This window comes from Dicentrarchus labrax, unplaced genomic scaffold (genome assembly GCF_905237075.1).
Source record: "Dicentrarchus labrax unplaced genomic scaffold, dlabrax2021, whole genome shotgun sequence".
NCBI classification, from domain to species: domain Eukaryota; kingdom Metazoa; phylum Chordata; class Actinopteri; family Moronidae; genus Dicentrarchus; species Dicentrarchus labrax.
Window position 1 is genome coordinate 1,678,939 of NW_026136701.1, and position 25,170 is coordinate 1,704,108.

Here is a 25,170-nt window from a genome sequence, read left to right on the forward strand (position 1 = left end):
GTTTCCATGTTTAAGCCATTTTTTCCAACAACAAGTTAAATGGACCTGTACTTGTATAGCCCCTTTCTAGTCTTCCGACAACTCAAAGCACTTTTACACTACGTGCCACATTCACCCTTTCACACACATTCACACAAAGTCCATCGAACAGAAACTAACACATTCATACTCATTCACACACCAATGCACAGCATCGGGAGCAATTTGGGGTTCAGTATGTTGCTCAAGGATACTTTGACATGTGGCGGGAGGAGCCGGGGATCGCACCAACAATGTTCCGATCAGTGGACAAAAGGCTTGATGCATCAGTGTTAAATAAAAAAAATGCCTATATTTCTTTTTGTATTTTGCTTTAAAGCTGGGGTAGAAAAAAATATATTTTAGAAGCATTATTGTGTTATATTTGTCTTCACATCCCAACAGCAATCAATAAATCAAATGCTCAGAAAAAAGATCCGGTATCTGTAGTAGCCACAGGCCTGTAATAAGGCCGTTATCATTTGATTCAACCAGCCTGCCTATCTCTGTGCACTCAGTCCTGAACTAATCTCGCATTCATTTAAGAGTAGGTTTAAGACGTTCCTCTTTGATAAAGCTTATAGTTAGGGCTGGATCAGGTGAGTCCTGAACCATCCCTTAGTTATGCTGCTATAGGCCTAGACTATCAGGGGATTTCACATGGTGCACTGAGCTCCTCTCTTCCTCTCTCTTTCTGCACTCATTCATGTCCCATTAATGCATGTTACTAACTTCACTTCTTCCCCGGAGTTCTTGTGCTTTCTCGTCTCGCAGGTTCTCATGGATCCTGGTGGAGCCTCCTGCCATGGTCCTGCTTGACTGCCATTGCTAATATCACTGATATTATTAGGGACCGAGCCAGCGACCGCTGGAGGTCCCTATTGTATTTGCTATGTTTCTTCTTCTTACCTATTATTATTATTTTTAGCCCCCTTTGACTGCATTTTTGCCTGAACATATACGAAAACTCAATTTTATTTGGCAAAGTTGTCAGGTCTGGTGAAAATGGGGATATTCAATTTGTCGCTTTCGGGTTGGCCACTAGGTGGCACTACTATCATAAAAAAGGCGTTTAGGCTAATAACTTCTGCATAGTTTGTCGCAAATTCAAAAACCTAATATCCACGCGTTCGGTGAATAGAGCTGAATCTCCCCATATAGGTCACGCCCACTTCCGCTATAATTTTTCTCCGCTAGAGCGCGAAATGTCCAGAAACTACTTTTCCGTGTTTCAACCATGCGCTTTGTCCGATTCGCACAAAAAAATTCACGTAGCATAATAGCAGTCCTAATAAAAAACTAATTCAAAGAATTTTGATATTTCACAAAAATAAGCACGTTATAAAATTAGCACTTCCTGTAGATTTTTCGTGAAAAAAGGAAGTGGACCATTTCTCCACATTAGTATGTCTGATTGACACCAAGCTTGGGTCGATAGTTCCCCATGTCTTCCTTAGGCATCTTGCACAGTTTTAGGCCATCACCACTAGGTGGCGCTTTTTAAAATGAAGAAGTTTATATCTCTGCAGTGGCACGTGTGATTAAAATGAAAGTTGGTACGATGCTTGCCCATGACTCCCTGAGGCTCGCTAAAAAATGTGTCAACAATCCGCCACTAGGTGGAGCTCTGGTGGCATGGTAAAACACTGTGCGGAGACCGTATTAGTTACGAGTATGAAATTCACAGGGCACGTGTAGACTGGTGCCTGAAGCTGACATACCAAAAATTGTGTTTGTTGTGTTTGTAGCGCCCCCTACAGGATAAGAAAAAAGCAGCCCCAGTGCCACGCTTCACTTTTTGAATTCCGTGCTCATTTTCTGTGATTTTTCGCCTTGTATTTGAACGAACTCCTCCTAGGGAATTTATCGGATCAACTTCAAATTCAATCAGTGCAATCTAAAGACATTCATGATTAAAAGTTGTGCTATTTACGACATTCCGTCAAACGGCATGCCATGTACAATGTCATTCATGTCTTCACATATTCTGTAACACTCCTAGCCTGAACACATCCTCACAACTTCAGTGTACATTATCTGATCTCAACGAAACTTCACGTTTGATAAGAGTCCCACCCTGAATACGTCTACTCGACAATATTCAGACATAGTGATAGCTCCACCTACTGGCAACAGGAAGTAAGCGCTGCGTGGCGATTTTGAGCTGATTTACATTAGATTTTCATGTCGTGGTCCGCACGTGTTACGACGGCACGTGACGCACCCTCAGCACGCCCCGAGTTGCATGGAGTGCGAGGTCCCGCCCAATGCTGCTTGCAGCTTTAATTGTTATTATTATTATCTTATTATTCTTATTATTACTATTATTATTGTCCATCGTACCCCATCGTTGTGGCTGTTGTCGTCATCGTCATCATCTTCTTCATGTTCATCATCATCATCATCATCACCATCAGTCACTACTATTAGTGTAGTTAGCTGTAGTAGCTACTGTTGTTGCTGTGCACCTTTGTCTCTTTCTCTGTCCTTCTGTCTTTACCTCTGTCTCACAGACGACCACCCACCTAGAGCTGGGGTCTGTCTGAGGTTTCTTCCTCTTAAAAGGCAGTTTTCGAATTCGCCCAGTGCTTGCTCATGGTGGGAACTGTAAGTTCTCTGTAAATAATGTTATAAGGAGTTCGGTCTAGACCTGCTCTATTTGAAAAGTGTCCTGCGATTACTTCTGTTATGAATTGGCTCTATACAAATAAAATTGAATTGAATTGAATTGTAGAGTCTTCCACAAGCCGGCCAGGCTTATATTGCTAAAGCTACTGAGCTAGTCGCACAAGAATGGCAGAGAAAGAACAGCCAAAATGTACAGTTCTACCTGTACCTGCAAAAGTTTACACTGCTAAACAGAGCAAGAAGAGAAAGACAGAAATAGAAAAGGCTAAGAACAGTAACAGAAGTTTCAGTAATCAGTGTGGCTTTTTAACAATGATGAGAACTGAGGGACAGCTAATTATCTGCTTTCTAGTTAGGTTAGGTAGGTTAGGTATAGTTGGATACGGTTACAACAAAGTGCTGTGCTCCTCTCAGGCACAGCGTGTTCATGTGTGTTGGGGGAGTGGCTTTAGAGGGAAACCTGAAGGGTTACCTACCCTAGCTTTAAGTTTCATGATTAAAATGAGGATTAAATGAGAATATTTGACTAAAGAATGAGTAAACAAGCCTAAAAATCTACTCTTTTTTCCCTTCCCCTTAAGTTTGAAACATGAAGAAACAAATACTAAAAGTTCTTCAAAAGGTTCTTCTTCTAAAGTTCCAGTGTGTAAGTTAAACTCAGTCACTAATGTGAAATTAATGATGGGATGGTTGGATAGCTAGAGAGCTCTTTTATGAAAATCTTCTGTAAATCCTACTGTGTGTAACATTGAGGATGATCTATTGTCAAAAATGGAATATAATATTCCTAGGTATGTTTTCATTAGTGTATAATTACCTGAAAGAAGAAACTGGCAACAACACTCAAAAAATGACAATGAACCTAAAACAAAAATGTCAAAATAAACCCACAGTTTCCATAGACTTAATTGTGAAAATTGTGATAATTAATCAAGGACGATCCTTTGAAGACATTCTGCATCCAGTGTTTAAATCACAGACAAATATTTAACTTCAGTAACAGAGTATATAATTAAAACTGCAGTCTCTATTTTTCCACTTTGGGTCAGAAATCAATAATAAGTTTAAAATCCTGCACATTTGTGTAAAATATGTTTCTGAAACGATTTTAGGTGATAAATAGTCAACGCAGTAACAGAATCTGGATTCATATTTGATCAGCACTGCCTAGTTTGACTGTTTGATCTGAGTAGGTAGTTACAAGTTATCACAAGGTAGCCATGCCCTAAAGCATACCTGTCTTTATGGTCTATTTTACTCTAAATGGGACCATTATTTACTAAACATGCTGTATGGAAGAAGACTTGAAACTAGAGATTGGGACCATAAACTCATTAGGAAACTGTTTACTGAGCGCATTAATCAAGTGAGAAGTAGGGTCATTTCTCTATAAGACTGCATGGTGTCATTTTTTATTGCAGCCATTGGAGCTCCCCCTGCTGGCCTTTACATAGAATGCAAGTTCAAGACACTTCTACATTGGCTTCACTTCACAGACCCGAAAGCTCTGTCCATGATATATACTGTTAGTGGTCTGAAACAAGCTGTCTCTTTAAGTCCCCCAACTCCTAACTTCACAGAAGCCTGCTTAGAGGCTGGACCGAGTGCTTGTGAACACCTTTTACAGGTGTGTTCTCAATGGCATGACAGCTGCCATTCACAAATATGTAACTATTCTTCACAAGCGAAAAAGCCCTTTTTTGCGAGTTATACAAAAACAAGGTAGTTCTGAGCAAAGCTGTCAAAGTATCTTAGACGTAGTGAGCGGCTCCCTGTACTGCGTGGATGTGCTCAGCTGAACTCTGCCTGGAGATAAACATATAAAAAAATCCAAAGATAGAACAAATGTTGCATTCAGAGCAGACTGAAGGGATTACTTTTACATACATTTACCTCAGAATCTGAACTTTGTTTAATATCAACATCTGACATTGTAACATTATATATATGACAGAAACTCAGGAAGACCATAATAGGCCTCCTTTACAATAAGTGCATTCAGTCTCCATAGGAACAAGAGCTAGATGTGAGGGAAACCTGGAAGTGCAACCCTCTAAGTAAAACAACTAAGAGCATGTTCAGTGGTACAGTACAAGTGCTTAGAGGTTACCTTAAGGAAACATACAGTAGAGGTTGGATGGATGGATGGATAAATAGATGGATGGATGGGCAGAAAGCTTTTGAATGGGTAGCCAGAGGGACAGATAAATGGATGTCACGGATATGCAGAAGAACAGATAGCAGACAGTTGATCTGGTCTGCTGTCGCCGTAAACTTACCAACCTCTGCAGCCATCACAGTAATGTTGTGCCACGCCGTATCCTCCCGGTCCAGAACCTGAGTAGTTCTGATGATTCCGCTGTTCACCCCAATGGTGAAATACAAAGGTCTTTCCTCTTCATTTTCTATGAAGTACCTGTGATGCAGAATGACATGAACTTTAAAGAGGAAATGCAGTCTTTGAAACATAATTTTTATTATACTCTTTAGAGGGTAATACAATAAGAGACACTTACACATGATAATGCTTGTGCAGGTAGTAGTCATGATACACTAATCCTGTTATAAAGCCATATCTTGTGGAATGCACACACTATATATCATAGAAAACCAAATAACAGTCTTGGCATTTACTTTTTATTATAAAGACTTAGAGTGCCATTGTTTCTTCTTCTTCTACATCCATTGGTATGTTAATGCTTTACACTACTGACTCTCAACTTCAAATTGCGCCAAAAATGTTGAAATAATGAAGAGGGGGTTATTACAAAACACAGCTCAACGCACAAATGTGTGACATATTTCCCTGTGTTTTTTAAGTCTCTGAATGACAGTACAGTGAATTATCAACATGTAATATGTATGTGGATACATACTCTCTCTGCTTACTCTGGTTTCATAAGACACCACCACATCTTACAAACTGCATCTTTACTCTCACATTATGGATTAATTTCTTTCAATTTTGCAACTTAGACTTAGTGTTCCCAACTGCACTGACAAGATAGTGATATATTATTTGGGAGATAAAAGAGTGTGTTGGGGAGCATTAATCATATAAGTAAAAAAGAAGTACTTCATGAACTGGTACCTTTTGAGTAAAGTCAAACAATCTAGATCAGCTCTCCAAGGTGACAGACGTAATAAAACTATGTTTACCCCTGTTTACACTAGACTACAAGTCTGGATAACATTAGGCACACCAGTATTGGTTTGGCAGAAAATTAGGATATTAAACCACTTTTTCACCTTATTCGTTAGCACTGAAAAAAGGGAAATATTGGGTCTTTGAATTTACAAAAGTGAAGTAAGTAAAAGCAACACAATTAATTTATATTCTGTTTGTGAACATGGTTTAATCAAGTACACTTAAGTTGTTTATAAAGAATGTTGAACTAACTTGTTTCTTGCAAGTTGATTGAAATTAATCAAATTTAAAAAACAAACTCATAAAACTGTAATCAAGTTTAGTCTCTGCCGTTTGAATGTCGCCAGGCAGTGTCGTTATCCCTCCGGAACAGAAGGTGGCGCTTACGCGCCGGTAGTTGGATGCCAAAAATAGACCAAGAAGAAGACCGCGAACGGAACGTTGTGGGAAAGTCTCCATGAGACACCCGCTAGTTAATTTACTGTAGACAGTAAGCGTCAGTGTGTGTCTCTGCTGAGACCGCGGCTCCCGGGCCCGCTGCTGCCCACAGTGCTACAGCCGTTGGAGAGCAGCTGCTAGCTGGCTGTGTTAAGTGAATTTCATCGAACTTTGCCTCTGCACCAGACTGTGACTATGGCGGGTGGGGGAGGAGAGTAAATAAGAACTTGTATGAAGTTATGACATATTTAGGATTGTGTGTGTGTGTTTTTTTTTTATATTTTCTTTCACAGGTTCACTGCCCATTTGCATATCATACATTCAAAAGGCTCTGTAATGGAAAGGTACTCTCACATTTATTTAAGCCCTAAATTTGCATCCTCATTTACCTCAAGATACATTTTAAAAAGAATGTGAGACATTGATAAAATGTTAATTGTATTTTTTCACATTTGATTATAATCGAAAATGTTGACTTGCTTTATTCTGCCAAATATCGCTGGTCTAAACAAGCTGAAAATGAGCTGAAAAGGGCTTAGTCCTCAGAGGGTTAAAGTCCTATGAATTTATTTGGAAATTATAGCATATTTCCATCTTGTATAGAATTTTGGTAGTGCAGTGAGCCTTTTTGTTCTGACTTGCATTTTGGGGATGAATGATATGACTAATGATGATCTTGATGTATGTTGCAGGATTAGGTCCAGGGAATGTGGAGCTGTAAGTGGTGCACACAAACTGTATCAAGTAGGTCCAAACTTTTACATCACTACAAGTTAAAGCATCCACATTTTGGACGTAGTTCTCGCTATCCATGTACATACCAGCATACCTAATAGCACATCGTGTGTCTGTGCTTCATCTCCCTCCTTGACTGTCCTGCTCTGCTTTTATGTGTGATGGTGACATTCTCACTGAGTCCTCTGTGCTTTTTCAGATCAATGCTGAATTCAAGAGAATCACCACTGTTCCACTTCAGTCCAAGTTCCTGTCTCAGCTAGACCTCCAATCTGACAATCTGACAAGGCTGTTCCAAAGGTGAGGAGGACAGCTAGGGGAAAAGCTCAAAAGAGTCACTGCACAAATCACTAATGTAAGTGATGCAGGCCTCCTATGGTCCTAGAAATGTCCTTTCAGTGTGATGATGTAGATGCTGGACGAGAGTGGATCATTAAAGGAGTCTGTGTCTACATGGGCGAAGATCCAGATAACCTTCTACAGGAATATGTGGTATGTATATGAATCAGTGCTTCCACTCTTCTTCCACTCTTCTCTTATTCTCATTCTTGATCACTTGTGCTGAAATTATTCATCAATTAAAATAATATTCATTATAATTTTCATCATCAATGGCTTACTGTTTCATACAAAAAATCTATACAGTGTTTCTGGTTGATGCTAAATGAACTTAAAGGTAGAATGAACGGTACTCAAGACTTTTTGTCAAATTCAGCAAATATCTCATGGCCTGCCAGCTGTCTCATCTGTGTATGTGCTGAAAGAGAATCCTGTGTTCATACACAGCCATGGATCTGTAAATGTGCAACAAAGTGGCTCAGACTGCATCAAAAGTGGTTACACATAGAACAGATAATGCTTCCATTTTATTAAATGTTTATATTTGCCTTGATTCTAACTTTCACCTTACCTAGCTCTATAGTGTCACTGTTTTATGTTTATCATTTTCTTGATGGAGCTTGGTGAATAGTTTTGATTTGGCTAACTTTGGTTTACTTTTTGTCTGTTTTGTACAGAGCCTGGATAACAACACCATCAATGAGGCCACTGAAGACACCACTGTTGGGATCTATGTTGTCAAAGAACATGCCTCAAGTGATGAAGTAGAGGACATTGGCATTGTTCTTGAAGGCATCGAGGTGTTACAAGATCTTGATAATGTAGCATTAGCTGTTGCTATGCTGTTCGGACTGATGTATGTGCTCAATCTTAGCTATCCTGCTGACCTCCGCTACACTTTCGAGGTTTCGAGCTTTCCAACAAAGCACTTGCTCTGAAAAACATGCTCTCTCAGTGAACTGGTCACACTGATATAACTGCACCCCTTTTTTAATTTGTGTTATTTCTCCATGACGAGTCGATGCAGGGTTTATTACTTTTTGTTTGAAAATCTACTAATCTACCCGATTCAGATTTTGGCATATTTTGTTTACTGGTTTACAGTAAAAAATACTTTTATTACTGTTATTTTGTATTTGCTGTTTAGGATGCACAGTACACAAAATCGTTTTACACAACACTAGATGCTTTTTCTCGGTCAGCAGTGGTAATGTGTAAGCTAGCAGTAATGGTAATAATTCGGTCTGACATTAGTGTTTGTTAAGTTTTGTTTTATGGTGGCAGGTTTTAATTGGCACTGGTTTTCAGTAGTTTAACTTTGTTTCTTTCAAATTTATTTAAAATTTGTAGGAGCACTGAAGGTTTGAGCAGTCATAGCTTCATGGCTACGCCGTTGTAGGTGACTGAGCCCACATTCAGTTTATTAGTCAACCATTGGAACAGCAAGTGCAGTCTAAAAACCCCGTCAACATAAATGTGACTGTTTTTAGTAGATAACTGTGGTGCTGTGTAATGTGTTCTACAATTAAACAAAAAATAGCGGGGGTGTGTTTACATAAAAGAACTGTGTCTATGTGGAATTTTCACACTACAAATCCATAAAACATTTATATTGATTCTGACCTACCAGGATGGTGACGGGGATATTACGGGCAAACTGATGAAGATTGTCACAACACGATGTGGCATACCTGCAGCCCGTGCAAAGATCGTCCTGGAGGGAACAGAGGTCCTAACGGATGTGGATATTCCCAGAGCCTGTGCCTTGATAATGGGGCTGATATACGCACTCAACCTCAGCTACCCAAAAGAACTGAAAAATACTTCTGAAGTGTTTCAAAAGACATTCCTCGAGTTGGATGATCTGAAAGCAAGTCCTAAAGTAATCTTGCCAAAAAATAAACTGCTGTGCTAAAAAAAAAATTTGAGGAGTTAAAGAGACATTTAAGCTGTCCTCAAATTAAAGACGAAATGTTGCACTGTTATTTGCAATGTGTTGTTTCAGAATCCGAAATACTTTAATAATCCCCATGGGGAAATCACTGTATAGTAGATGTACTGTTGAGTTTATTAACTACACCTAGTTCAAAGTAATCTACTTTTATACAAAATAACTCAAATTAGTCTCAAGAGCATGACTGTAAAAATGTTCAATCTTTCTGAGAGTTTTACAGGGCTATTTTATGTTGTAAGTTTCCTGATTTATTTTATGAAGGCTACATTTTTGTGTACTATTAAAATGTCAATATACACTCAGTCCTGTAACTGTAAGTGAGATGCTGACTGGTGTTTGAATAAACAGTTAGATCATAAAACTGGAATTTCAATGTGTGATTAATTCTGACTCAGATAAATAAGTTCTTGTACTAAAATAAATTAAGGTAACAATTTGCATGGATATTTCTGAGTGGAATGAAAGGAAAAGCTATAAGTTAGAATAACTAAAAGGAGTAATTTTAACACAATCAAAATTAAGTTGGTTCAACTTAAATAAGCTTGTAGAGGACAAGGCAAATCATGTTGCTTTTAATAAAGTAATTGAGTTGGCCTAACTAGAGAAGTTTTGTGGCATGTACTCAATACTAGCTAAGTTGAAATAACTTAACCATGCAAATTGTTACATAAATTTTTTACGTTGAGCCAGCACATCATTTGTTAGAGTGTACTTGCCCAATTCAGATTGTGGCATATTTTGTTTACTGGTTTACAGTAAAAAATACTTTTATTACTGTTGTTATTTTGTATTTGCTGTTGAGGATGCACTTGTACAGTATTAACTGTTCACAGCTTTGAATGTACTGCAATAAGTGATTTGGGGTTTGTATTTTGAATGTACTGGTATTATAATGGCTACATCTTTGTATTTCTACGCTAAAGTTACTGTATGTGTGTGATTTGCAAAGTTTTATGGAAGAATACAGTAATTTTTTTCAATGAAATTGGTTTTGATTTTTGTATACACCAAAAAATTATGCAAATGCAAATCTACAATGCATTTGGGTGGCTTTAACAAATCAAGTTACATTTAGAGACCTAACCTGGGTTGTAAGGAAATAATAAAATTGCTTTTAATTTACATAATACATTTAAATAATAATAGCATTAACAAATCAAGTTTGTTTTATTTGAAAATCAGGTATCCTGAACATGATAAAATCGCTTTCATACTACTTAATTAATTGGTTTTGCAGTAGCTTAAAAAAATAAGTTAACTCAACTTGATTATTTTAAATACCTGAACATGATTGAAATATTTTGGTTTAACAAGTAATAATTCATTGAGAAAAAGAAGCACATTTTGACAGTCATCCACATTCTTTTCATGTGGGACTGATGTACACATTAAAATCAAGTAAATCCAAAGTATTCTTTTTTTCAGTGAGTGAGACAGTTCCTTCTACCAGTTCCTTCTACCAGTTCCTTCCTACCAAGGCTGTGAATAGGTGGCATGAGAAAAAGCAGAGCTGTGCCCGTGCTGCAGTACATGTGCCAAGGGAGACATAAGCAGATAAGAGAGCGAAATGTGGTATTTTTAGAGAAGTGAGGCTTTTGCAAAGTGCTACAATTTTTCAGTGAACCTGCTGTACATGCTGGAGCCCCACACTCAGCTCTGACCCAATGGCAAAGCTGCTTCTCTAGTAGGGAACCTGGACCCCAATCATCAGCTATCATCTAACGACTATTTAGCCTCTGGGCGAAAGGGCCTCCAGTGTACCCAGTGGATTTCCAGTTAACGCAAAATTCACAGATTTCCTCTTCCAAAAAAATGTTTCAGCATATTGCTGGTGTTCCCAATTATAATTTTACAAACATTTCAACTAGCACTTATGTCTTCTTCCTTGGCAAAATAAATCCATGATTTGGATTGTTTCCACCATGACTCCTTCTTGTTGCCAGCAGTGTAGAAGCATGAGTTTGTGCACAACAACAGCATGCCAGCAATGATAAAATAAACTGATAAGCTTGGAGGCATACAGTTATAAACTGGAACTGATGCTTGATTCCCATCCCTATTCTTTACAGTCTGATTTTGGCTAATCTCCAGAAGCCTATATCTAAATATAGATACAGCTTTGAAAAGCAAAATTGTCGTCAGATAGATGGGTTCCAAGACTGCATTTCGGTCAATGCATTTCATTGTTCCACACAGACTGCATGCAACCAAAGCCTGCTGAAACGTTGATTAGTCAATCCTACTTAGAGTACAAACGGAAACCAGAATGCATCAAATGCCAATGTCTTGTCCCTAGCCTACAGATTATATAATACAATGCAGATATCTGTTTATACTGTTTATTACCTGAACCCCAAATACTACCAGAATTACACATGTAAAAACACATACACACACGTCATATCTTTGACTATTCCCTTTACCTTACGGCACTGTTGGTGCTATCAGGGTCGACTGCAGTTACAGTGCCAACCTGGGTGCTGGCAGGGGAGTTTTCATACACGTCCATAATGTAGTAGTCCATGGAGAAGACAGGAGGCTCGTCCACGTCACCCACAATGACTCGCAGTGATGTGGAATCCTTAAATGGCCCCAGGTGGGAGAAGCGGGAGTCTGGGTGAGTGTTGGAGGCTTCGATGTTGAGTGTGTGAACTTTCCTCTTCTCATAGTTCAGAGGCTGGGGACGAGACAGAAAGCAGAATTATCCTACCAAGGACACATTTTATAGTTGATCACTTTGACAATATAAAATGGAAAACTGCATCTTGATCATAGTGATCACCAGACTAGTGATTAACACACACCAGTATACTAGGTAAGGATGACCAATAAGCTCACGTGGACAGTATGCAATGTGTTTGTTTCCTTTTACTTTGGACAAAAAAAGATATCACTTCTACTACATTCATACATACTGGGTCTGCTGGGGATCACAGAGTATAAGAAAAATAGTGTAATACGTGAAAGGAGTTACAAACAGAGCAAATTGAGAGCAGTCATCAAAGAAATGTATAGGAACAATGAGACTTCTGATATGGACCTCTGAACTAAGATAGATAGTGTTGCGAGTGCATTTCGTATAACCTTTAAAGCTAGGGTAAGTAATGTTTTTCAGAAGCATTTTTTGTTATAGAAATCAATAAATCAAATACTGTAGTACACTGTAAAACCCGATGAGTTAGTTCAACTTAAACCATTTAAGGAAACCGATTGCCTTGAATGGTTTTTAATTAACTCAAACAATTTAAGCATAAAAAAATATTTGATTTGAGTACAAGGAACTATTATTGAACTATTATACAAGTATTTATTGTTAAAGTAACTTGGGTAAAGTTCATTGTACTAATTCCATTCAGTTAATAGGACTCAAAACTAGTAAGAATGTTACACTTATATCCAGCATTTATCTAAACTTGTTTAAAATGTGTTAACAGAATTCATCTGAATAAAGTAAGAACAACTTAAATTAATCTTCTTTATACAAATGTTAATACTTAAGTTGAATTTACTGTTTCCTTCTGCTAAATCAAATAATTATATTCTAGTTCTCACAACTTCAAATTTTGTTGTGGCTACTTACTTCATTTGAGGAAACTGATTGCCTTAAACCATTTAAGTTGTGTTAACTCATTACAAATAAACACACATCTGACAATACTTAAACAATTTATTTAGTTGAATGCTCTCAACTGAATACACAACATTTCAATGTTTACAACTCTATGAAGAAACTGTACTAATCTATACTTACTTTTGTACCTTAAATAAGTCACTCAAATCATTGACAAATCAAACTTTTTTCATCCATTTCACTCATCAGCTTCCTTTGTAAATATTTTGGACACTGAGGATTATAATCTGTGGGCTCCATCACACTATAATAAAATAATTCTGCATAGTCCATTGTATTGTAAAGTTACCTGCTGGTTCAAGGTCCAAAAAAAGTCTACCAAATTTCCCATATACATGTGCAATTTGTGTGGTACCTTACATAAACTATCATGTAAATTTGAATAGCTGCTTTAATTGCTGATTTAACTATAGTAATGATGCCAGCGATACTAGAAAGCCTTCCTGGAGCAGATGCACCTTGCAGGAGAGGGGAACAATTTGGGGAAGGAGGCAATGCAAAACTAATAAAGCATATAGTTGAGCTTGCTGTGGCCTTCAAGATTGATATTATACTCTATTATTATTATTACACTGCCTCTTCCCCAAACTTTTCCCCTCTCCTGTAAGCAGCAGGTTATTGTATTCATACCCAACAGTTAAGGCACATCTATTTACTCTAATTACCTGATTTAGAACACTTTGTTCAATTTTATGTTTTGATGTGTCCATAATGTTACATAATGAAGCTGGTGAATAAATATCATACACATTTATGTGTACAATGAAACATGTGGAAAGTGTGAATAACTCACATAATACACAAACATATTGTAGAAAAAACTATGCAATAAAACTAAATAGAATAGAACTAGAATAAACAAGTCTTGTATCCTTGTTCAGTGATTTGCACAGTATCTGTTTAAACACAAAATCAGAATTGAATTGGGTCATTAGTTCACTGTACACAAATTATTATCAGCAGTAAAATGCCCCAAAGTTTCTCACTCGTTTAACTATTTTAGGCTTGCAAGCTAAAACAAAAACATGCTGACCTGTAACAACAAAACCTATTTGTCAATTTACTCCAGCTCATCTCTCAAGGCCTGTAACTGGGTGGTTTGAGCTGCTTTCTCCCATCATCAAGATTCAGGAGGACCACCTGGATGAACTCAAAGAAGCCACTGAGCTTCTCAGGGTAGCTCAAATGGAGAGCGTGGATCAGTCCAAACAAAATGACAAGTGAATCTGTCCAAGATCTGTGAGCCATTACAACCTGGTTCTCGAGGACGATAGACACATGGTCAGTTTCAAAGGGAACTCCTGTAGGAACCTTATCTTCATTCACTGCTGCCACCAGAGCCACTGCCCCCTCTTGGGTTTCTTCCAACTCATCCTGAAAAGGGAACACATGTTCAGTGTTTTCAGTGTATTTGGACAAATCATTAGACTTAAAAAAGACTAATGATATAAAAGAAAACATTATGTCATCATCACTGCTTAATGCAATAGTCAAATAGAAGCAATATCAATAAAAAGGTAAATATGTTCCATGTATTAGTTCTGAAATGTGGTGTTACACTGTATTAACATCTTAAACCAAACTGAGAATACAAGATTATTTAGGGAAGATCATTACCCTTAATTTCTCCTTCAATATGATGAGGAGAGAGTTCGAGTCTGTGTCTTCACTTGTTACTAAGGTTTTGTCAAAATATCTGATAAAGATCAGTTTACAGATGTGTATCTGAATCTTATACCTGAATCTTTGTAGTACTAATAGTAAAAAATTGACACAATAGACACACCGCAGAAGGCAGTTTCTTTTGATTTTGGTCCTTGCTGCTGCACCCTTTGGATTGGTTTTGCTGTGCTTTCCTGCATTCACAGCTACATCCTTTATGTCAGCCCTGCTCAGTTTGGTCCTGTAGTTGCCCATCTTGAAGCGCAGGCTGTTCTTTCAACCCTCATACCCGGTTCTGGATCCGTTTTCTTTCAGGCAGGGGTGTTTGCTCACCAGAGCCTCAGCAGCCTTGCTAATCTGTTTGGTGCTAGGATAAGCTTTATGCTTATATATTTCACCAGCCATCGCATCTAGTATGTTGTGTTTTTGATCCCTGGTCAACCTGACTTTTTCCCTCTTTCACAAATGCAGAGTTGCCCTCTCTTAGAGCATACTCCACCTCGTAGGAGAATGCTGACTCGACAGATCAAACTATCTTAATTGTTGCCTTGGATGGCAGGTCCTCCATGTTAACTAAATTACACAGGGAATTGTCAAACTCCGGGTCTTGAAACTGAAGGCGTAAGTCAGATTCAACTTATTTTTCACCTCAAATATGAGGGCATTTACAGTCTCAGGGCGAGAGGGCAAAATAAGCCTCTCTGCATTGACGTCATCGAGGATGACCCTTAATTTCAGGACATCAGTCGTTTCCATTGTGTTGGGGAGACCTGTAACATAAAACAGAAAGAGCTACTGAATGTGCTAGGTCTGTTTTTCACTAGCAGTTTCTAGACTACTCATAGATATCAGTGTATCAACTGTTCTTATTATTAAACCAAAAGCATACACACCATGGTCTGAGCACATGTGAGCAGTGTGTAGCAGCAGTTACACACAGTAGCACATATTTTTTCTCATAACTTTCTTAGATACACACAAAGTTACCATGTAACCACTGCACACAGTTGACAGATTATCCACAGCATTGAAAGGTCCAGTGTGAAGGATTTTGTGGCATCTAGTCGACTCTAGGCCTTTTGCTGAGTTAGGTGAGATGACTGATACCACTCTCATGTCTGTACAATAAATACAAAGCTACGGACAGCAGTTTGCTAGCTTTACCTAGCACTGACATTACCTTTGAAATATGTTGTTCAGTGTCCAGTAAGGTAATCACTAGTGTTCTTGGGAATGTCCACACAGATCTTTAGCCCCCCTCAGGTCACAAGGCAGAAAAATGCTGCTTGGTTTGGTGCTGTGCCTTTACTCGGACACTGGAATGAAATGTTTAGTTGTGATAATTAGCTTGCTTGAAACTTTGTAAGCAAACTGTGGCATTTGGTCAGTTAGCTGACACACAGATTTCACTGTATGGCTTTTATGATCTGTTAGCTCATATGACCACAAATGCTCAATATACCAGGTCTCGAAGTCTTTCAGTAGAAAGAAGATGTCATTCCTGATAAGTAATATGTTTCAGATCTCTTTAAACTCAGGCAAGGCAGCATGTGCCCCAGTGCAAATGCCAGCCACAAAAGTTGTGCCTTCAATGGTTACCTGTTGTTGCATGTGTATCAGTAGGCAATGACTCAACATAGACTGACTCCACTTTTGAAGTCTGTACTGGTGGCTTTAAAAATCGTGGAGATGACAAATGGAATACCATCATGTTTTGGTGTCAAAGTTTTCAAAACATTTTTGTAGTTAGTAGAGTATCATATATATAATTTTCTTGAAAACGTGGTGCTTTCCCTCAAATCTCATCTCATGCACCAGAGGACCAAAGCACTTTATAAGATGAGGATAATGCTCTATGTAATGATGCTTTGGTCTTAATCGTAAGCTGGGGTGGACTTCCTGAAGTAGCGGCCTGTGATCTGAAATCTTATAAGACATGTACTGAATGGTATCATCAGTAAAAGCACGAGACATAGCTAGCTCAACTATATCTTTTAAATCCTCCCAAAATGTGTCCTCTTCTGGGACTCTGGAGCCAATGAGAACAGGTAGCAGTCTAAGCAGGGTGTGGGTCTCATGCCCATTCCCACCAATTGTTCTTCGAATGACAACATTTTGAGGAATTGGGTGAGGGCGATCAACCTTATCGGAATGTTGGAAGGGAAAAGACAGTATTGCTCTATTCAACTCTTCCAAAGTGAAATATTTTTTTGCAATCAAACCTTTCAAACAATTCCCACAACTCCACAGGAACCACACCTTCAAACAGGTCATGTAGGATGTCAGGTGGAAATCCTGTGATAGGATGGAAATAAGAGAGATGGTCAAAGAGAACACAACTGTGTTTTACACCATATTTCTCTTGGCTGTCATTGTTCTGTCTTTCCTGTACATGGTTATCATGCAGATCTTTTGTCCTCATCTCAAAACTACCAGATACAGCATCTGATGTTTGCATTTCTGTTTGGGTGGCCAGACAAAATCTGCAGAAATATGTAGACCTGAAACTCTCATTAAAACCAGCTAGCCCATGGGCAGCAAGGTTATCAGCCACAACAGAGTAGACTGTTCCTTTGAGACAGTCACCAAATGTTTCAATGTAGACACCCATTTCTTCAAGAGTTTTTAGGTCACTCAAGAGAGGTGCAAAAACATTTGCAAATCCAAACTGCCGTACATCATTTGAATTGCATAAAAGAGCCAGTTGAGTAGAGTGAAGGGCTGAACGGTACTTTACTGGCAAGTTAGCCAATGTCCAATACACCGCACAGACTTTGTGTATTTTTTTTGGATGTTCCCAGAGAAGGTTTGCAATTTCAAAATCATCAACATAGAGAATTAATGACAATTTTTGACCCTCATTTGAAAGAAGTGCATTCTCCTGGTAGTAAGAGCCATCGCGGTATAACAAATACTGTCCAGGCAACTGTGAAGTGGTTTCTTGGACTTTCTCACATATATCTGGTTTTTTTTTAGTAACATCTCCAAAGATGCGAGAATAGGAACGTAAATAAAGGTACGCTGTGATGACTCAATAAGGTACTCTAGAGGCTTAACAAATGGAAACTTCTCTTCATAATAGGATTTTCTCCTCTTAGCTGTTGACAGTGGTCCTTCAGATGTAACAGATTTAAACAAAATATTACTATCTGAAACTGCATGGACAATCTCACTTACAGTGTCTTCAAAAGGGCAGTTATGCTTTTCCAGTATCTTTGTTACAGATTCTCTGACAACAGGTTCTGTCAGTGAAAACAACTGATCAATATGCTCAATCATTTCCTGTGTTGCCCTCTGTGATACGTGGAGAATAGTTTGCATTATCAAGAAGAAGGCAGCCAGATTGTACTGTAACTGCCCTGTCAAACCCTCAGTGCTACTGCCTGCTTCTGGGGCAGTTTCATTTTCATCTGAAAGCTCTACTGGATCCTGTTCAATGTCACTGTCATGTGAAGCATTTGAAACATTTTGCACTACAACTGCTACATCATAGTCCGACGCATTTTGGTGTTCTATACATTTGTGTGCATTATATGTGGAGTAAACATTTGTTGTAAATTTACAGGCCCTGAATGGACATGGCACTATTTCTTTCAGTCTTAAATGCCCCCTTAGATGGATAAACATGTCCCTCTCAACAAATGGCCACTTAAAATCACAGACAGGGCAATGAAATTCCCAATTATTAGTCAAATCTCTACTTTCTCTTTCTGCCACTTTCTTCTCAGAATGTGTTCTTGACAAATGTACCTTCAGTGAATTAAAAGTACTAAATGTACACATGCAGCTGTTATACAGGCATGGTAAAGGTGAAACTGTGGAATACTTGTCATGTCCAGGAAACTTTGTTAGGTTAATTCATTCAGTTTTGTCTCGTGTCTATGTTGTCTTGCTATTTCCTGTTTTATTTTGGTTCCACTTCCTGTCTGTCTCTTGTCACCAGTTTTACTTTCTCCCTTTTGTCTGTTTTCCCTCTCTTGAGATTACTTGTCTCCGCCCTGATTGTTTCCACCCGTGCCCTTACCTTGTGTGTATATATAGTCCGTGTCTCCCTTTGTCCTGTGCCAGTTGGTCTTGTCCCATGTGTCAGAGAACCAGCGCTTTATCCCTACCACTGCCATTGTCAGGTCTTATTGTTTTGTTACTTTGTTTGTTAAAGAGTGATTTTCTGTTTGTTTTCTTAGTCTTAGTATCACCTCGTAAAGAGTGATTTTTGTTTAGTTAATGAAAACCTTATTTTGAAACTTTCGTCTGAGAGTTGTGCATGTGGGCTCTGGTCCATAGTTCAGTCAGTGACAATACTGGCCATGGTAGAGTCTGTAATGTCTCAATAACTGCACTTTTAAGGCACTAGAAAAAACACACAATTTGCATGTCCACATGATTTACACCTGTCAAAACAGCTGAGTACAGTACAGTAAAATTAAGTTTAAGTCAGGCCAGTAAGCTTGTTTTTGTTTCTGTTCATGGCTTTAACTTACTATTACTCTTGTCACTGATCGAATGAGAGAGAAAGAGGATTTTCTTGTCAATTTCACTTTTCAATCCCTGAGACCTTACATGTATATGTGAAGAAACTAAAATATTTTCACGCTTACTCTCTTTAATATGGTGTTTAGCTGTTCCCTCAGCTCCAACGTCAGCTACCAGAAAGAAAAAACCACACGTTACTCTAGTTTGAAAAGCATGGGGATATTAGCTAACAAGCTAATGAACTATAGTTGATTTTTTTTTAAACATAATTTCACAAACTGTCACTCAGTGTCAGCTTTATTCGACAAATGAGCTTGACCACGACTACAGTAACTAACATTACGTTAACATTTTGAATGTTTTTTTTTTTTTAAAGCAGGAATGAGGTGTGCTTGCGAGCTAATGCTAACGTTTGCACAGCTCAGTAACTTAGCAAGTCAAACACAACACGCTTTTATATTTCTAACGGCATGTAAAGCAGTGAAAAAATAATAGCTTACCTCGTATGCAAGACAACAACGTCGACCATTAAATGAAAAAGCAGCAAACCCACACAGCAGTGGTCCTCCGCTAATCCAATGTTGAGTGCAGCAGGTCCGAACTTGTTACGTCCTCTCTGTGCCACAGCGACGTCAACTGGCAGGTTCACGTTCGCGTACTGGGCACCGCGCAAAATGCAGTAATTTGTGTCAAATGAGAAGTTTAAGAAAGTCTGCAAAGCTCTACTGTCCTATAAACACAGCAGTACTGGGCTCCTCCGGAACCTCCTCGCAATTCCGATGCTGAGTGCAGCAGGTCCAACCTGTCAATCGGTCTGTGCCATGTGCAAAAAACGATGCAGGGACATTGGGCAAAATACAATAATCTCCGTTTCCCAAATGAGAAGTTAATACAGTTTAAGTCAGCAACAATTACTTAATTGTGTTAAAAACAGTACAACGCCCCCCTCCAAAAGAAAAATGTGTGAAACCCCAAATTATTCCTGTTACTTATTCAAAAAATCAACAAATCTTTACATTAGACAATCTGGAAACATGAACTGATTGTAATTTTTATTTGAAAATGTTAGACAATAAATCAATTATCTCAGTGTTTGCCAAGTAATTTTCTGTGGATCAACTAATCTAATTATTACTGCTGTAATTAAATTATTAACAATAGCCTACATATTGTGATGTGACTAGCATTTAATCTTTACTCTTTAGGCATCATTAAGAATTATTTGGATGCATACTTCAGCATGTGTTAATTTATACACTGTAATAAAAACAAAAAATCCTAAACTATATAGCACTATATTACTGTGGGACTTAGATTTGTGTAATGGTATAAAGCCAACTTAAAGAAAATGAGTAAATGGAACAAACTGTAATTATATCAACAATACTTAAAATACTACACAAATTTAAGTGCCCTCAAACCAACTGAGTTATTACTTCAACAAATAATTTTTGACTTAGGTTAAATTCATGGGAATGAGTGACTCCAAATTTTTTGGAGATCTGAGTTATGTAAACTTACTTCTTTTAGTAAGATACGCTGTTTTACAGTGCAGTCACAGACCTTTTATAAGTTAACCTGCTTATCTACCTACCTCCCTGCCTACAGAAAGTTTGGATAAAGCAACAGGTCAGAGCAGAGTAACATCGGTGCAGCGTTATAAGGATGGCAAGCACTGAGGAACAGATAATTATCTGCTTTGTTTTGTTATTTTTTATTTATTTCTACTTATGTATTATATATTTTTGTTATAGTTTTCTGAACTATGTAGAATGTAGAACGATGTATGAATGAGACATGAGAGTTCGATATGGTTACAACAAAGTGCTGTGCTCCTCTCAGTCCCTGCATGTTCACGTGTGTTGGGGGTGTGACTTTGGAGGGAAACCTGAAGGGAGGGGTTTTTTTCTGGATACTTTTAAAAACTAACCATCTCTCGCTAGTTTCTCCAACTTTACCTACCCTAGCATTATTTTTATGTAATTTGTTACTTATAACCCCTAAATGAAATGATAAATAATTAATGTCAGAAAATAATGTACAAATCACAGGATGTATTTTGGGACAATAACTTTTACATTCAAAGATGTATTGCAGAACTTGCTGTGACTCACTTGTTCTCAGCCCGTTAAGTACTGCATATGGGATATTATAGTATTTTAAATATTTTCCTGACACCAGATATTAATATGTGCTTTCATGGAAATCACCATGGTGGAGAGAAGGAGGATCCACATTCTTCACATATATTTTACATTGGTCTGTTCTCTGTACACTTGAAATCTATTGCATATCTGTCCGTCCTGAGAGAGGGATCCCTCCCCTGAGGTTTCCTACCATTTTTCCTCATTGAAAGGGTTTTTTTGTGGGGGGTTCCTTACTCAACTCATGGGTCTAACGACAGAAGGTATTAAATGTTTTACAGATTGTTTAGTCCCCTGAGGCAAATTGTCATTTGTGCCTATATATATATATATATATATATATATATATATATATATATAAAAACATTTGACTTGACTATTCTGAACAGCCGCAATTTATGGAAGTCTTACTTTGCAAAACCGTATGCTCAGTTCAGCAGTTCGTTCACAGTTTATTGATCTGTGTGCATAGTTTATTGATCTGATTATAAGGTCATCTGCTTGGTTTAGCAATCCACATGCACCAATTTCTGCACCATTATTGTTTTTCTGCTGTACATTCTTGACAGCAAATGGTTTGTGTTAGGGATTTCGGGCACTAATCAACTGATTTCCTCATTCATAATATGTCTTTCCTATTCAGCATCTCTGAATCATACTTTTTTTCTGAAGATACTCGATGTTCTTTCTGTATGCAATTAAAAAGAGGAGGGAGAGCAGGTCGTCCGCTAATCAACACATTTGGTGGTTTGATTCCCAAGACTGCACCTTGCATGCAAGCTCGCTGCCGTCTGTGTGTTTGTGAGTGAATGGGTAACCAAGTGGCAAATTGTAAAGCACTTTGGATAAAACTGCAACATAAATGCAGCCATTTACCATTTACAGTAACCTTCAATGCAAGTTCATAGTCTTTACATTCACATCCTGTTAGATGCCCCCACTAAAAAGAAAGAAATGAATGCATAAGAACACCTATTGATAAATCTTTACAAAGAAGTCGGACATCCCTGGAACAAATGTGATACAATATTTGCTGACAAAAGGAAACTTCAAACTGTGGGGGTGAAAAAAAAGAGAAACAATTATGGACTCCCTCTGCTTTCAAGTTTTAGAGCAGTTGGAGGAAAGGTACAAAGGAAATCAAAACCACTTTTAACTTGTGGCACTGAAAAACCAGCGACATGCTTAATTCTGTTGAGTACAGGGTTCCCTGTTGTCATAGTTCATAGGCTGCAGAGGCAAATCAGACACACTCGGTCTCAAAGAATTTAGGCTTGGCTGAAGCTAGGAGTACTGGCCGTGTATGCTGGCTTTGATCCAATTCCATTTCCTGTACAGGTCACTTCAGTATGTTTGAAAATAAGAAGAAAACTGTTCAAACTCTGAAGGCAGAATATCTGTAATACTGTGTCTCTCTTTATTGCCCAAAATAAGTTAATAAAATGTATCTCAGGGAGCAAAGCGCCTCCAAGATCAATCTGTTAGACTGAGCTGATTTTGGATCCCTGTGAACACTTCTTGTGCCATTGTTAATGCCCACTGAGTAAAAGAATAGATTAATAGTCCATCAGAAAACAATATTTTATAAAACATGTCCTCTCCATTTATCTAATTCGAAATAATTAGTGAAATGCTTCCTTTAATATGTGCAGCAACAGTGCAGAAATGTATGTTCTTAAAACACAGTCTCAGTCGGAGTGACTCTTCACTGTATGCCACTATAAGCGTCCATCTTGTGTAATTTCTGGACATGCAGAGTGCACTTCCAAGCGCAAAGGAAAAACTGCAGTGACAGTAAAACACAGTGCCAAACAATGTTTGGTTTGTCTGTTCTGGGCTACTGTAGGAACGTGGTGGCTCAACATGGCAGACTCCTTTTTAAGGCGACCTGTAGATATAAATGGCTCAAGGTAACAAAATATATATAATAAAATATTATATTCTTATTTTCAGGTGATCAACATGCCTATGAATATTATATTTAATTTCTGCCAAAATATCCTCCTAAATGTTGCACACTGGACCTTTTAAATACTATGGTTGAGCAAGTAATCAGCTGAAATGAGTATCAATATTTACGTACAGATCCATACTTTAACACACAAACAGCAGTCCCCTGGGTTAAAGTCCTGTGTTCATCCAAGACCACCACCTCAATGTGCTCTTTATACAACCTCACCTGACTTTGACATTGGGGGGGCTCTAGATTTGTAGCAGTGGGGTACTGACCAAGCGGCAGTATTCGACTTTGGAGTGAGACTAGGTTGGCAAATGACACTGCAATATAGTAACAGTAACTCCCATCTGAAATAAGGAAATACACTTGGTGCACAACTTTGCCTTGCAAAGCACAACTGCTTGATCCTTGTGATCTGACTTGCCAATCATAACCCATCATGAAACGAAGCTGCATGTTTTGATTTTATATATAACTGAAAAGCAGTGACAGTTGCACAATGTGACTTATAGCATGTCTCAACCACAGATGTCAAGGTTGTATTCTGGAATCCAGGAGCTGGAGTCAGACTAGGCTGCCATGACAAGACTAAATGAAAGCACAAGCCAAAGAGACTAGAGTCACATTTGAAACACATTATGTACTTGCAGTACAGTAGCATAAGCGTCGGCCTGTGTGTTGTGAACTCTGATTCATACCTGCTTAAGAGAAATGATTCCCTCCCTGCTTTCAGCGTCTGTGGTGATGCTGAAGATGGCAGCTGCATCGGCATTAGAGATGCTGTAGGTCATCTCAGCGTTCTGCCCTTCATCCTCATCGTTGGCTCTGATCCGACCCACTGCCTTCCCCACTGGAGCCAGCTCTGGTACGTACAGCTGGTAGCTCTCTGCAACAGCAACACAACATTTCAATATTACTTAGCAGGGCAGAACAAGATGACACCTCACTTATAGGTGACATCCAGTGGAGTCTGCTGGAGCTCGCATGTGAAGGCTGTAAACTGAGAGCAAGCAGCTTTAAAGACAGTGAGCAAGGGAATCCCTGCTACTCCCTCAAACCTGTAGATTTCCTCTGGAGGCTCAGAGCTTTGTTTACACTGTTTATTATGTCCTCAGAGCTGTCAGAGTCAGTGAACTTAGTGACCAAAGTGCTGATCATTGAGATGAGAGTGCATTAACTACAGAACACACATTCTCAGATAAAAAAAAGAAGAAGAAATAGGTGAAGAAATACTTCACTAATTCTGCATTGGGGGGGCTTTTCCGATCACTGTTAAGCTGCTGGCAATGAAAGTCAACACTTACCAGTATTATGTTATTCAAGCTGTAGGAAAGCTTAAAATGTAAGATTCTGTGCAGTGAGTGTTCAGTTTCACTGACAAAATCTTGATGGGGATTGAAGAAAAAGCAGAATAGAAGCAAATAGAATTAATTAGTGGATAAACAACAGAAAAAGAAAAGAAACAGAAAGTGAAACCAACAGAGTGAGTATGACATCTGTTGTACTAAGGGAAGATTATCCTGAATGTCACAAATCAACAGTTAAACATGCAGTGTGGAGTTCTCATTAACAGCAAATAAAAACAGGGAGAAAAAATGACCTGATTCTAATACAAGCCTGTTCCAACAACACATTCTCGCCCCTGTGGTTCAAAATATGACCCCTCTCATGTATAGACAACAATAAACAGTTGCAGTTTGGTTAGGTTTAGGAAAAGCTACTTGGTTAACTTTCCGAAAAGATCGTAAGGTGCATTACGGATCTGATGTAACTTAAATACATACCTGACATTATTTCAGTACATTACGTCTCTCTTACATCAAAACAATAAGAAATAGTTTGATGACAACTTTGATGGGGTGGCTGTGGCTCAGGAGGTAAAGCAAGCTGCCACCAATCAGAAGGGTGGTTCGATCCCCAGCTCCTCCTATGGCATGGCAAGATACTGTACTCCAAATTGTTCCAGATGCTGTGCCGTCACTGTATTAATGTGTGTGAATGGGATTCGTTAATTTCTGGTGAGCAGTTGGCACCTTGCAGTGT

General features: G+C 38.4%; 1 protein-coding gene across 2 annotated transcripts in view; it reads right to left on the reverse strand.

Annotated features, from left to right (window-relative positions):
• The window catches only part of LOC127369678 (cadherin-18-like), a 183,710-nt gene that overhangs the window by 37,036 nt on the left and 121,504 nt on the right, over positions 1–25,170 (reverse strand). For both annotated transcript variants that reach the window (XM_051411257.1, XM_051411248.1), the window contains exons 6-8: positions 23,826–24,013; positions 11,684–11,937; positions 4,926–5,062 (exon numbers count right to left, since the gene is read on the reverse strand). In XM_051411257.1, the coding sequence (XP_051267217.1) occupies positions 4,926–5,062; positions 11,684–11,937; positions 23,826–24,013 (579 nt within the window). The remainder of the gene's footprint in view (positions 1–4,925; positions 5,063–11,683; positions 11,938–23,825; positions 24,014–25,170) is intronic.